Source organism: Lottia gigantea (genome assembly GCF_000327385.1).
Source record: "Lottia gigantea unplaced genomic scaffold LOTGIsca_251, whole genome shotgun sequence".
Lineage (NCBI taxonomy): Eukaryota > Metazoa > Mollusca > Gastropoda > Lottiidae > Lottia > Lottia gigantea.
In genome coordinates this window covers 6956-23298 of record NW_008708760.1, presented here as the reverse complement: position 1 = coordinate 23298, position 16343 = coordinate 6956, and the positions used below count along the sequence as shown (strand labels likewise).

At 32.5% G+C, this 16343-nt stretch overlaps 2 protein-coding genes across 2 annotated transcripts in view; both read left to right on the top strand.

The window, feature by feature from the left end:
• LOTGIDRAFT_144675 (hypothetical protein) overlaps positions 1-3408 on the top strand; it is a gene marked incomplete at both ends in the record, with an annotated part of 19321 nt that extends 15913 nt beyond the window's left edge. The window contains 5 exons of the mRNA XM_009055812.1: positions 1297-1383; positions 1787-1841; positions 1991-2034; positions 2386-2466; positions 3192-3408. Coding sequence (XP_009054060.1) covers positions 1297-1383; positions 1787-1841; positions 1991-2034; positions 2386-2466; positions 3192-3408 — 484 coding nt within the window. The remainder of the gene's footprint in view (positions 1-1296; positions 1384-1786; positions 1842-1990; positions 2035-2385; positions 2467-3191) is intronic.
• Positions 3409-10043: 6635 nt separating this feature from the next.
• On the top strand, positions 10044-11098 carry LOTGIDRAFT_144723 (hypothetical protein; the record flags this gene model as incomplete). The annotated part of the gene is made up of 2 exons (XM_009055811.1): positions 10044-10331; positions 10901-11098. Coding segments are annotated over 2 exons (486 nt in total), but the record flags the coding sequence as incomplete, so codon positions are not given.
• Positions 11099-16343: the final 5245 nt, after the last annotated feature.

Below are 16343 nucleotides of genomic sequence, written 5' to 3'. Positions count from 1 at the left end.
TATAATTGAGTGAACTGTGTAATATTTATAATAATAGAGTGAACTGTGTAATATTTATAATAATAGAGTGAACTGTGTAATATTTATAATAATAGAGTGAACTGTATAATATTGATAATAATAGAGTGAACTGTGTAATATTTATAATAATAGAGTGAACTGTATAATATTTATAATAATAGATTGAACTGTATAATATTTATAATAATAGAGTGAACTGTGTAATATTGATAATAATAGAGTAAACTGTGTAATATCGATAATAATAGAGTGAACTGTATAATATTTATAATAATAGAGTGAACTGTATGATATTGATAATAATAGAGTAAACTGTGTAATATCGATAATAATAGAGTGAACTGTGTAATATTTATAATAATAGAGTGGACTGTGTAATATTTATAATAATAGAGTGAACTGTGTAATATTTATAATGATAGAGTGAACTGTATAATATTTATAATAATAGAGTGAACTGTATAATATTGATAATAATAGAGTGAACTGTATAATATTTATAATAATAGATTGAACTGTATAATATTTATAATAATAGAGTGAACTGTGTAATATTGATAATAATAGAGTGAACTGTGTAATATTGATAATAATAGAGTGAACTGTGTAATATTGATAATAATAGAGTGAACTGTATAATATTTATAATAATAGAGTGAACTGTATAATATTTATAATAATAGAGTGAACTGTGTAATATTTATAATAATAGAGTGAGCTGTGTAATATTTATAATAATAGAGTGAACTGTGTAATATTTATAATAATAGAGTGAACTGTATAATATTGATGATAATAGAGTGAACTGTGTAATATTGATAATAATAGAGTGAACTGTGTAATATTGATAATAATAGAGTGAACTGTGTAAAAATATTTATAATAATAGAGTGAACTGTTTAATATTGATAATAATAGAGTGAACTGTATAATATTTATAATAATAGAGTGAACTGTATAATATTGATATTAATAGAGTGAACTGTGTAATATTGATAATAATAGAGTGAACAGTATGATATTTATAATAATAGAGTGAACTGTATAATATTTATGATAATAGAGTGAACTGTATAATATTGATAATAATAGAGTGAACTGTATAATATTGATGATAATAGAGTGAACTGTATAATATTTATAATAATAGAGTGAAATGTATAATATTTATAATAATAGAGTGAACTGTATAATATTGATAATAATAGAGTGAAATGTATAATATTTATAATAATAGAGTGAACTGTCTAATAATATTTTTATTTTATTTCACAGTACAATGGAGCTGGCTAGAACGTGTATTGGAACACCATACTATCTCTCACCTGAACTCGTGGAAAATAAACCATATAATAATAAAAGGTAGGATTGAAACTTTATATAAGATATAACAATGATCACCTCTCATCAACTATCATGCTGGACTAAGTAGCAGTGAGCCACCATTGGTCTGAATATTATGATTCAATTGTGTACTACTACGTGTAGCTAGTAGATTGTAATAAGATAGCAGTGAGCCACCATTGATATAAACTATCATGTCCAACTTGTCCAAGGGTGATGTCAGTTGTAGTTTTCAGATTATTTCAGATAAATTCTTATGTTAGTCTTTGAATATTACCAGAACATACAATTACAAATGAAATGGAGGTTTACAAAATTCTGCAGCTGTTTTGGAGAGAATACGAGCGAAGGGAATCTGATTAAAAACAGATATGGTGTTTTGGAATTCAAGTTTCTGAATATATTATAATTCTATTTTCAGTGATGTCTGGTCTTTAGGTTGTGTTTTATATGAAATGACCACATTAAAACATGCAGTAAGTGTAGATTATCATTTTTTTCTATTTTCTTCCCAGAATTCAAATTTATTTACAAATCACATGATCAAAAAATAGACAATCAGATCATTTCAACCGTAAAGAGAGGCTGATATTTGTGTTGATTCCAGTTAAATTTGATTTTTTAGTTTGAAGCTGGGAATATGAAGAATTTAGTTTTAAAGATTATCAGGTAAGTTTGGTTACAAGACAAACTAAGTGAAGGTTTTTATATTACATAAAGGTTTAAGAATCATCCATCATCTTTAGAATCACTGGCCTAGGTCACAAGTAGTGACTATGGATTTCAGCATTAGGATACACCAATTTAATAAGAAATTACCTACTTCTGGAGAGATTTACAAGATAAACAAATTATTGCAAGCAATTGCTTCAGAGAGTTAATGAAAGGGGATCTTTTATAAGAAGACTGATGTTAATATATATCCAATGATATGTGAACTCTCTGAAATGGTAGAAAGTTCCAATCTAAATCCAAGAGAATGTAAGATTTTTTAACAATTGTTTATTTTTGTAATTTTAGAGGAGTATATCCACCTATTCCACCTAAATATAGTTATGATTTACGTGGGGTTATAGCTCAGTTGTTTAAACGATCACCAAGGTAGGGGTTTTTTTTACGTCGATTTATAAAAATACACTTACAATATGGCCTCTTGATTCAAACAGTCAGTTCAGAATGTTGAAATAGCAGGACAGGACGGTTGCTTTCTAAATTTGTCGTCAAGTCAGTATTTCTTCAGTTTGTGTGTTCCTATTAATAGTGTGTTTTGTGTATGTTGAGCAGCTCCAGGCAGGGTATGCTTACTCTTCTAGACACCTGATACCACTTTTCATTTTGAAATACTTACTCACTTATGATTGATATACTTCCTCATGTGAAATGTTCATTAGCTGTTACCAATGTTTAGTCAAAATGTTGTTTTGGATTTTGGGTTTTGTCTTGCTGTTTGGATCGTTAGTACTTGATTAATTTATTAGTAGGCTTCAGATGGCGCTGTATTATTTATTTATATGTAGATGAATGTGATTTTTATTGTAAAGCGCCTTTGATGGTGTAATATCCAAAATGGCCCTATATCAAGTAATGTATTTGTATTTGTATGAACTTGACCTTGACTTGCTGAATTAACTTTGGCTTCACTTTTTCACTATGCCTGACTTTTTTTGATCTCTGTTTGAAATAAGAAATGATATTATATTAGCTTGGATTTTGTTTTGAAATATTAAAATAAAATCTAAAGTTTGTTGTTATTCAGAGTTAGCTCTGTGCGTTCTTCAGACAACTGACTTAATGTTTATGATTTTTTTTTACATTCTCCATTTCAGGGACCGTCCATCTATTAATGCTTTACTACGTAAAAATATCATGATGCAAAAAGTTCGGAATGTTTTATCAGACGAGGTGAGTCCATGTTCTCTTCACATTGAAAATTTTTTCACATTTTACAGAAATAATCTTCACATTTTACAGAAAAATTCTTCACATTTTACAGAAATAATCTTCACATTTTACAGAAATAATCTTCACATTTTACAGAAATAATCTTCACATTTTACAGAAAAATTCTTCACATTTTACAGAAATAATCTTCACATTTTACAGAAAAATTCTTCACATTTTACAGAAATAATCTTCACATTTTACAGAAATATTCTTCACATTTTACAGAAATATTCTTCACATTACACAGAAATAATCTGTTTTTTTTCTTAAATACCAGAAAAATGTTTGTTTATGGCCTGCAGTAGTTCTCATTATTTGTTCAGACAATTCTACCATGTTTCATTGTAGCAGGTGAACTTCAAATGAGGAAATGAATATTCATGATGTACATTTTTAAGCTGGCAATTAATGAACAGAGCAATTTTTACATTTTGTTTTTTGTTATTTTGAAAATTTGTAAATCACAATGTTGAATAGAGTTTTTGAATTGTTTTTAGAAATTTGCTGAAGAGTTCAGTCATACCATCATGCACGGAAAGAAAATATCGCGAGCATTACCTCCCCCTCCCAGACCAGCGTCTGCTAGTTCCCGTCCAACATCTGCTGCTAGTAACAGACCAGGTTCAGGTGAGAGATTTTGATAGTATTTAATGAAGGATACAATATAATTTTTATATTATATTCTGTCACCGTTTATTTAACCTTAGATTCAACATTAGAGTTAAAGAGTTATCTTTCTAGGCTTTTGTATTTTGGCTACATGTATTTAGGATACACAATTAGAGTTTGGGACCCTAATAGCTTGAATCTGCATCATCAGATGTTCAGATATTTTGATATTTTGATCTGATGCCTGTAGTTCCAAAAAAAAACAGAAAAACTTAACTGAAAGAAAAGATTATGAGTATATATGTAAATCTTATATATGCTATTATTATCTGTTCATTATTCAAACATATTTTCAGCTGCCAAGAAATCTGTAAATAAACCTAAATATGATCCTGCTTCTATTTATGGGGCACCATTAGTAAAAAAATCTCGTGACAGGTAAGCCTTTGATTCTTATTTGATCACATGATATTTAAAAAGGTTTTCGTCCGTATTGATCCCCTTTTTACTGAGTTATTTATTTGAAAACATTTTCTTTTATGAAATATATTTTAGACCTGATTTAAAGAAGAAGAATAATAGTGGAGGTAGAATTATTCCGGGACAGGCCGTAAGTTATTTATTCCATTCATTGGTTTACCATGACATAGATATCTGGGCCCTGTTTCTCAAAAAATCTTACAATCAATTGTAGTGTTGTTTTGATCGTAAATAGCATTTTAAAAAAAATTATAAAATTAAAATTACGACTAATTCTGGTGTAAACTTACTAGTGATCAAAGCTGTGGTAACTACCAGGTGGTAGAACCTAATAAATAATTAATGGGAAAAAAGGATAATTCAACATCAGATTTGATCCCTAAGTGTCTTTGACTAAGCAAGAACGACCACCTTCTCGATTTTTCCCCTTTGTCTCAATTGAAAGCTGCCTTTTTTTTTCGCTTCGGCAATGATGTCAAAACAGCGATGACGTCATCATTGTGGAAATCAAAATTTCCGAACACTTTGAAGTGCAATGAACAATTTCGCCTCGCACGTAAAAATCTTCCCTTCGAAAACGGTCTTGCCAAGATACGCCTACCGACTACTTTCTATAGCTTTATTCTAAAATTTAGCTTTATTGTCTTTTGTTAATGAGGATGAAGATTTCCCTTTTACCAGAGATATATTTTAGAAGTCTGATCTACTTGATTTTTTGTACAATTCGATTTTCTTCACGCCTCGCCTTGACATTTTGTCATCTGTTACTAAGTCGGTATTGCGCATGCTTAGTTTAACATCTTGATTGTACGATAAATTTTACTTACAACAATTAAGTTAGCCTTTGAAAAACACTAGTAATCGTAATCTTAAGACAATCGTAACTTAAGTCTTAAGTCGGGAGTCGTACGATTTTTTGAGAAATAGAGCCCAGACTTTTAGTCTGAATTATTTCAAATTGTCTTTAAAGTGAGTAAGGGCTCGTTCACACTACAGACAAAGCAGGCAACCTAAATAAATCATGTGCTATGGATGATGGTTCTGGTTCTGGTTCTGGTTCTGGATCTGGGTCTGGGTCTGGGTCTGGGTCTGGGTCTGGGTCTGTGTAAACAGCTGAGCGTTAGACATTAATACCACTACTAACCACTCTACTCCACAGCTCAGCTTGTAATATAAATAATCTCTTAGTCTGCATTCAGACTGCTGACAAGAAACTATTTTGTATTTAATAAATACGGTCTTTTGTTAGATTTACATTTTTAAGCTACATCCTAACAGTGAAAATATATTTAATAGTAATCTCTAGATATTAATTCTTCTCTTATTATGATTAAGATGTGATTATTTTATGTATTTTATGTATTTTATGTATTTTATGTATTTTATGTATTTTATGTATTTTATGTATTTTATGTATTTTATGTATTTTATGTATCAATACAGGATTGGGATAAGAAAAGATTGGAATTAAAAGAAAAAGAAAGACAAAGACGTGACGGCGAGAAACAGAAAGTGAGTGAACATTTCTATGTATGTTTTTATCTTATCTTAATATCTTACAATGTTTACTAGTCTTAGTTTGCTGTGCTCTCCACTAAAATACAGACTATTTTTTTTTGTGATCTTGGCCAGTGCTTTTCATAGGAGTTTTGATAAACTTCTTTACTCTAAAGACTGATTAGTTTGTCAGATTAGAAATTGTATAAATCATTTAGTTGAACAGGATTGTTGATTTAATTTACTTGCCTGTCATGTCTGACTGAAAATTGATGATATTTGGTCAAGTCATGGGTCTCAAGAAAAAGTTTTGAAAAATGTCTTATTTTTTGTTATTTTTGACAAATCCTGGCTGAAAATATGTAGAATATCTGAATTTTTTTTTTAAGAATGTTAGACTCTATATATCTTAAACTAACAATCCTAAATATTTTAATATTAAAAGATATTTTTATAGTTTTTGTCAGCTGTAATTCTATAACACCCTGCTTTTTTGAGTTTTTCACCTTTTCACCTATTGTTTTTCTTTTTGAATGTTAGGAACAAGATCTTTTTGCTAAACAATATAAAGAATTAAAAAATAAACAAAAGGTAAAATAGTTTAGTATGTATGTTGATAACACTATGTAGGAAATTTCGATGTTGCACACTACTAATATATATATATATCGGGTGTCCAATAAAAACCATCCCAATGTTGGACGGGTAATATTTTAGCTGTTGGTTGGACGGGTAATATCTTAGGTGTTGGTTGGACGGGTAATATCTTAGCTGTTGGTTGGACGGGTAATATCTTAGCTGTTGGTTGGACGGGTAATATCTTAGCTGTTGGTAAACCGACCTCTTACAAAATTCCCACAGATATACTCCAAGATGTTGTTGTCCAACGCTGAAAATATGAAATTCATCAAATAAAAATTGTACAAGTACTGACCCGAACAAAATAACATGTCAAAAAATACAATATCAAGGCAACTTACCTATTTTATCCTGTGTTCAATGTGCCATCCTCCATCTTCTTCGACCACCAATCGCAACTGCAACAGCTGAGATACTATCTGTCCAACTTTGGGACGTTATTTTTTGAGACACCCAATATATTCCCAGCAAACACTATCAATTTTCTAAATGACTAAGATGTGATCTTTTTCATTTGCTCAAAGAGAATCATCCACAGGGAAATAAAAAATGAATGTGTATAAAACTGTAATTTCACATCTACTTTTTAACTGGTTTTGGTTTTGGCTTTCATGTCTTTTTATTTTTGATCTTTTGGTTGCCTGCACATTTTCTCTCACATATCTGTAACTTCCAATAAACGTCCTAAAAAAAACTCTATGTAAGCTTATACCAATAGTTGACTTACATTTGATACATATTGTGTTTTGGCCAAAGATCAACTGATATTTTTTTGAAACTGTGATGGCATTTTGGTATCTTTGAGTCCACAGAACTGAAGTAAGACAGAAATGATAAATGTAGTTTTAAGACATTTGAACCAGAATTAACTTGTTTAAATGATTTGAGTAAATATATTAAATAAATAGAAATATTAATGTTGTAATTTGAACTTATAAACTATGTTATAGATGATATTATGTTTAATTTCCAGGTGGCCCAGATTAATCGAAGTCGTGAATTAGGGTGGAGGAATATATTAGAACCTGGTTTAGTTAAACAAAATGATCCAGAACCAGTTCTACAAAAACCTCAAATGATTATACCTAAGGTAAGGTATTTTCTTTATGACCCTAGTTTTCTTTAAAGGTAAACAGTATTGTCTTAAAAACAAGAAAATACAATCATCTATATAAACCTGGGTAATTGATGGAAATAAATAACGTAGTTGTTTCAAGTGCTCGGAAAATGAAAAGAATTCAAAGAAACTTTAAAGAAACTTTTTGACTTAATTAGATAATTATAATGTCAAAACTAAAATACAAGATGATATATATAATTAATTATTGTGAAAAATAGAACAGAATAAGTAACGTATGTATACAAATTATTAATTAATAAAAATTGTACACAATTTGAAGGTATTTTATATATAAGATTAGCAATTGAATGAATACAAAATGTTTGCTCTAAAAAGGGACTGTTAATAAAGATTGGTGACCTGCTGCTTGACCTGCCTTTGCTTATAACATGAGAGTATCGCAATTTTCCGCCTGGTGACAGCAGTGGTGGAGCCTGGTTGATGTCCGAGAGGGGGCTGCGAGGGGGGGCGGCTGACCCCTCTGTTCCCCCTGTACCCCCTTTGGCTCCTCCACTGGGTGACACAGAGTTTAATTGTTGGCGATGTTGTAATTTTTTAAATGAAAGATTTCTATAAACCTTACAGCAACAAGAGAATCGAGTGCCGGTTGTGGAAGGGAGGGGAAGATATGATCAGTATAATGCCTATCTTGATAAACTTCAACAAGATCGCATCAACAGAATTAGAGATGGTGGCCCGGTACCTATTCCAAGACCAGCAGGTAAACTTTGTTAAAATATTTTGAATAAAAAATACATACAAGCAAGACAATTCCGTTAATAAAAATCTCGTTCAAAGTATGGTAAAATTGAGAGTAACAATTGTATAGTAGTGGACTCCTCTAAAGAGAAGTACCATCAGGTGTTTCGAAAAGAGTAAACAGGATCTGCTTCGCTCGACACCCTCCACTACTATAATGGTCAAAATCATGAGATACAACCAGATCACTTCATGCTTGACCAAACAAATCAGCCAAAATACCAGAAACAGTAAGATATGATTTAACTGTTATGTTTTTTATCCCCAGCTGTACCATACATGCAGGCTGGCCCAAATCCTGTGGCAGGACCAAGACTAGGTAGAGACCAGTTCCAGATTAATAGAGGACCGCAGATGGACCCGGAAAGGTAGGGCATCCATAATACCGTCCATGTCTAATGGTTAAAACAGTTCTTGTTGATTAAAGTTTACCAGTGGTTATAGTCTAAAACAATAATAGTTTGATACGAATCTGCTTGGACTTCTGATGATATTTTCAACATTTTATATCTGAGTTGGAATTGCCATCAAGTGAAATCTGGATAATGTTGCATTGTAGGCTAAGCTGTAGTTTTTACTAGTGTAGACATAAAAAATGGATTCTGGCAGTTTTTATAAGTAATTGTTTTACACCAGAAGATTCTTGAAACTTGTGTAAAATATAGATTAGCATAAAGATTAAAACAAAATTCTACAAGACAATTAACTGTCTTGTATTCAGAGTTGTTGGCCCTTGCAGCGCCTTTCTTCTTTGTTCTTATTAACCAGGATTAAAAAGGAATCCAAGGACCGACAACTCTGTATGAGAGATTGGACAAACAAAATATGGCTTTCTTTATTAGATTTTCTCACCTTTGTATTAATATGTATCATTTTTAGACGGGATGCAAATGAACGAACTAGAATGGCCCAAGAGTTTTTAAACAGAAAAGAAGAAGCCGCTAGGAATAAAGCAAGAGCTCAAGCCCAGTTATTTGGTGTAGGTATATTTATAGATTTATATATGTATTGTAATGGGTGATTTGAATTTCTTCCCTATTCAATTGAAACAAGTTAACCCCAACCCTACCAACATTGATTTAATTTTTTTATTTTAGAATCGTCCACCATCTGGTGGTTACAGGGCAGTCACACCTAGTAAGTCTGATAATTATTATTTCCATATTTCTAATATATCACTTTCTGAAAGTTTAGAGTGATGTTTATCGCTGTTAAAATCTAATATCATAGTTCCACAAATGATTTTGGACCACAAAGTAGGTTTCTATATCAACCTTAACATGTATTGACGTGCAGCAATATCCATAACACTATTTCTTAATAATTCTGTCTTTTATTCCTGTATAATATACATTAATTTTATTCCTGTCTTCGCTTGTTCTTTCTGAACAGTATTTTATCTATTTTAGAGAATCCAGGACCACCACCAGGAGCTGCAGCTCAATCCAGAAACAGAGAAGAACAGGTTTGTACAGTGTATATATATTTAGCGAATTTAAAAGCTGAACTAAGTATAATGATCCAAAGTACATAAAAGGCAATGATATAGACACAGTTTTATGGAACAACAATCACTGGTAAAAGTTTCGACGTGTTATTCTTCTTACCCTCAGATTCTGTTACAGAACTATTTATATTGTTGTGTTATGTTACAGAACTATTTATATTGTTTTGTTCTGTTACAGGACTATTTATATTGTTGTGTCCTGTTACAGGACTATTTATATTGTTGTGTTCTGTTACAGGACTATTTATATTATTGTGTTCTGTTACAGGACTATTTATATTGTTGTGTTTTGTTACAGGACTATTTATATTGTTGTGTTCTGTTACAGGACTATTTATATTGTTGTGTTCTGTTACAGGGTTATTTATATTATTGTGTTCTGTTACAGGACTATTTATATTGTTGTGTTCTGTTACAGGACTATATAGTATTTTGTTCTGTTACAGGACTATTTATTTTATTGTGTTCTGTTACAGAACTATTTATATTGTTTTGTTCTGTTACAGAACTATTTATATTGTTGTGTTCTGTTACAGGACTATTTATATTATTGTGTTCTGTTACAGGACTATTTATATTGTTGTGTTCTGTTACAGGACTATATATTGTTGTGTTCTGTTACAGGACTTTATTTCATTGTGTTCTGTTACAGAACTATTTATATTGTTTTGTTCTGTTACAGAACTATTTATATTGTTGTGTTCTGTTACAGGACTATACATTGTTGTGTTCTGTTACAGGACTTTATTTTATTGTTGTGTTCTGTTACAGGACTATATAGTATTTTGTTCTGTTACAGGACTATTTATTTTATTGTGTTCTGTTACAGAACTATTTATATTGTTTTGTTCTGTTACAGGAACTATTTATATTGTTGTGTTCTGTTACAGGACTATTTATATTGTTGTGTTCTGTTACAGGACTATTTATATTGTTGTGTTCTGTTACAGGACTATTTATATTGTTTTGTTCTGTTACAGGACTATTTATTTTATTGTTCTGTTACAGGACTATTTATATTGTTGTGTTCTGTTACAGAACTATTTATATTGTTGTGTTCTGTTACAGGGCTATTTATATTGTTTTGTTCTGTTACAGGACTAATTATATTGTTGTGTTTTGTTACAGGACTATTTATATTGTTGTGTTCTGTTACAGGACTATTTATATTGTTGTGACCTGTTACAGGACTAATTATATTGTGTTCTGTTACAGGACTATTTATATTATTGTGACCTGTTACAGGACTAATTATATTGTTTTGTTCTGTTACAGGACTAATTATATTGTTGTGTTTTGTTACAGGACTATTTATATTGTTGTGACCTGTTACAGGACTAATTATATTGTGTTCTGTTACAGGACTATTTATATTGTTGTGTTCTGTTACAGGACTATTTAGCCCAGTTACGTAAAATACGAGAACAGAATATGAAAGAGAGAAAAGCATTACAAGCTAGGAAAGATGCTGGTACTCCTGATCTCAACAAATATAAGGTGGGTATTATATTTTGTTTCTTCTGGGACTCAAGTCAAATCTTTTTTTATTTCTTCTTCTTCTTCTTTAAGGTTTTAGTTTTAGTTTAGTTTTTTTTTTATAAAACTCTGATTCAGGTTATATTCTTTATATTGATGTTTGTTTGATTGTTTTGGTAAAATTGAAAATTAGATTTATATGAAGTTTTGTTCTGAAATGAGTAGAATTAGCTAGCAGTACGTTATAAACTTATATCTAATGGGAATTCATGAACTGGTTTTCTCTATATTAGATATTGCATCACTGTGTTTTAATGTTACATCAGTTTGGTTTTTTCTTTAGACTTTTCTCTTATTATAATATCTTTTCTTTGTTATTCTTTGTGTTTTTTTATTTTTCTGTTTCAATTTCATTTTTGTTCAGCCCCCACAAGATGAAGAAAGAAAGAAAAAACTAGAAGCTTTAAAAGTAAGAAGAAGGGTTTTTATCATTTTATAAGTTTAGCATGATATTGAATGACTCACTGTAGATGCTTGCTTGTATTAACTCCAATATATCAATTATTGAATGTATATCTTTTATAATGTTCACTGGTCCTAAATTTTATGTTTGTCAGAAACAGGCGAATGATTGGGCAGCGAAATATGATGATGAGAAAAATCGAAATTTAGTTGCACTTAGACGAGGTTTAGAGGATCAGGTAGTTTGATTTTTTTCACTAAACATGATTGTTCTCTATCACAAAATATACTTTCATGAATTGGGGCCTTAGTCTCGAAAATGTTACTAATGAAGTTTTTAGTGCTTCAGTGATCTGATGGGTCAATTACTAAAATCTGGATTTTATCTGAGTTATTTTTTGAGAAAAAGGTCCCAGAGCTGCAAACATAACCAAACAATTATGTATGCTTTATTCTATATTACATTTTGATTCTGTATACTCTTATTTTCTTGTTATGTTGTCACGTTCTTATTGTCTAATATGTTGGAGTATGCTTACTCTTCTAGACACCTGATACCACTCTTCATTATGATATACTTACTCTTCTAGAAACCTGATACCACTTTTCATTATGAAATACTTACTCTTCTAGACACCTGATACCACTCTTCATTATGATATACTTACTCTTCTAGACACCTGATACCACTTTTCATTATGATATACTTACTCTTCTAGAAACCTGATACCACTCTTCATTATGATATACTTACTCTTCTAGAAACCTGATACCACTCTTCATTATGATATACTTACTCTTCTAGAAACCTGATACCACTTTTCATTATGATATACTTACTCTTCTAGACACCTGATACCACTTTTCATTATGATATACTTACTCTTCTAGACACCTGATACCATTATGAAAATTTCAATGACTGTTACTAATGTTTCGCCAAAATGTTGTTTGGATTTCCCGATTCGTTTTGCAGTGTGGATCATTAGTACTTGTTTTATTTATCATTACTCTATACTACCACTTGAGACATCAACCTAGCACCCAACCTACCACCTAACCTACAACCTAACCACCCAACCTAACCACCCAACCTACCACCCAACCTACCAACATAGCACCCAACCTACCAACCTAGCTCCCAATTTACTAACCTAGCACCCAACTTACTAACCTAGCTCCCAATCTACCAACCTAGCTCCCAACCTACCAACCTAGCACCCAACCTACTAACCTAGCACCCAACCTACCAACCTAGCACCCAACCTACCAACCAAGCACCCAACCTACCAACCTAGCTCCCAACCTACTAACCTAGCACCCAACTTACTATCCTAGCTTCCTACCTACTAACCTAGCACCCAACCTACCAACCTAGCTCCCAACCTACTAACCTAGCACCCAACTTACTAACCTAGCTCCCAACCTACCAACCTAGCTCCCAACTTACTAACCTAGCTCCCAACCTACTAACCTAGCTCCCAACCTATCAACCTAGCTCTCAGCCTAACCTAGCACCCAACCTACCAACCTAGCACCCAACCTGCCAACCTAGCTCCCAACCTACTAACCTAGCACCCAACCTACTAACGTAGCTCCCAACCTACTAACCTAGCACCCAATCTACCAACCTAGCTCCCAACCTACTAACCTAGCTCCCAACTTACTAACCTAGCTCCCAACCTACTAACCTAGCTCCCAACCTATCAACCTAGCTCCCAGCCTACTAACCTAGCACCCAACCTACTAACCTAGCACTCAACCTACCAACCTAGCTCCCAACCTACTTACCTAGCACCCAACTTACTAACCTAGCTCCCAACCTACTAACCTAGCACCCAACCTACCAACCTAGCTCCTAACATAGCTCACAACTTACCTAGCTCCCAACCTACTAACCTAGCTCCCAGCCTATCAACCTAGCTCCCAGCCTACTAACCTAGCACCCAACCTACCAACCTAGCACCCAACCTACCAACCTAGCTCCCAACCTACTAACCTAGCACCCAACTTACTAACCTAGCTCCAAACCTACTAACCTAGCACCCAACCTACCAACCTAGCTCCCAACCTACTAATCTAGCACCCAACCTACAAACCTAGCTCCCAACCTACTAACTTTGCTCCCAACTTACTAACCTGGATCCCAGCCTACTAACCTAGCTCCAAACCTACCAACCTAGCTCCCAACTTACTAACCTAGCTCCCAACTTACTAACCTGGATCCCAACCTACTAACCTTGCTCCAAACCTATGTCTTTATACCTAATGCTATTAATTTCATTCTGTAGTTTAATATTAATTCCATGCTTTTAATTCACTAAATTGTTAAAAACTGTACATTTCCATCTGTCTTGGTTGTAGTTGTCAAGAAAGCTAAACATCATAGATTTTATATCGACTTTGAAAGAAATTTATAATAATTCAACATATATTAACATGTCTTAGAGACAAGATGGATGGGGTGTTTTTTGTATATAGAAAACTTTTGACTTTGCTAGACACTAAAATCGGATTTTGGCAAATAACATTAAAACATGACATCAATATGAGTTCTGCAATTCATGTGTACGATATATTTTCAGGCCAAGAGCAGACCGCCCAGTAGAGGAGGAGCTCAAAGCAGGTAAACTTGTTGGCTTATTTTGGATGATTTAAATTTTCGGACATAGGACTTTTCTTGTACATCTCAAGACCATATAATGAAAAATTAACCTCAATGTTTGTACTGGCTAAAAAGTTGGAAATATGCCAACAATACAATACCAGTCTCATGGTCTTTCTCAAAGGGGTGACTTCAGGTGTTCTGAATAATGAGCACGTCCTGCCTAGCTAGTGACACTTGTACCAGCATTCATTACCATTCATCTTAGACAGTTACAGTTTCATCAGTATTATCAACTTTGTCTCAAATTGTTGATTCCTTCTTTTCTGTAATGTTTGAAGTAAATCGTGTTTCAGACCTACTTCAGCCAAGAAACCTGCAACCCCTGCTGTGAATATGAAACCTGCCCCAGCTGTGCCTATAACTGGTATATTACAAGCTATAGGGGCAGCTGAGGAACTCCCTACTCCTAAACCAGTTTCACCTAGTCCTAGTGTGGATGACAAGTAAGATGGTTTTGTTATTTCTATTTTTAATTTTCAGTAATTTAATTGCTGCCTTTTATTAATTTTTTGCCTGTTTAAACAATTTCTATTACATTCATTTTAGTATTTCTGATTTCTCAAATAAAAGCCCCAAATCTGAATGATAGAGATGAGATATTGATGTGATAGTGATGACTTTTCAACACAAAACATGCTCCTATTAACAGGATATTAAAGTCAAAAGTCCTATTATATAAATGATTATATTGTTGATATGAAAAAATTCTCCTAAATCTTATGTCCTAAAGAACTGGAGTTGTTTTATATAACTTTTGACAAGTTGAGTTTGTGTGATGAAACCTTACATTCTCATTTTATTTCCAGAACAAGACAAATACAAAAAGAAAATATTTTAAAAAGATTGAATGAAAGGGTAAGAAAAATGTTAATAATAATAAATTCATTATTTTACATGGGTCAGAATAGGGTGTATTATACTAATATACCGAAGTGACGACATGGTTTGTGTGTTTGAGATGCCAATACATCAATATATCTCTGTCATAGAAAGTATTTTTACTGAATTATAGCAAGGAAGTATCCTTATTTTTTTCTTTACCCGAATAATATTAAAATGACCTTGCTTGAAGTCAAATCAAGGATATGTCTATTTCATTTCCAGAATCGTCCTAAATGGGGTGCACAAGATGGAGCATTTGTACCAGCATCCACAGCTGTGAAAGAGGAAGAACCATGTTCAGTAAGGTCACAGTGGGGTGAAGGTCAGATAGATCTAGGATTAGCAGATATGACTCTTGAAGAAACATCTTCTAAAATGGAAGGTTTGTTACATCTTAAAATTTTTGTCTTGATTTGAGATGACTGGTAGAAAGTGTAGTAATCTAGAACAACATCTTCAGTTCTCATCTTAGATAAAGAATTTTAAAAGTAGTTTACAGTGATATAGTTTGGAGGCTGACACGGAAATTACATTGTTTGAATGGCACAATAAATGGTGTTTTAGAACTCTAAACAGTTCGAAATCTAAAACTGAGACTAACCCAATCAGATATAGATAAGTTTGATACAAAAACTCATGACTCTTGTACTGATATAGTCCCACTCTCATTTCTTGTTTTTGTAGCTACCAGTGCTGGAGATCAAGTTATACGCAGTCCTGATGGGAAGGTGATTGGTATAGTTCGTGGGGCAGGAGGTTCTGGGGACTCTTGGAAAGGTGAAGACTCAAATAGACAAGGCTGGGGTCGACCAGGGTCCACAGTGGTAAATGTTCTTCAAGGTTTACCAATTATTGAGGGCACAATGTCCAATACAGCATCAGGTAATTTACAATATAGTCTATTGATATATTTAGAGAAAGAGAAACACACTGTA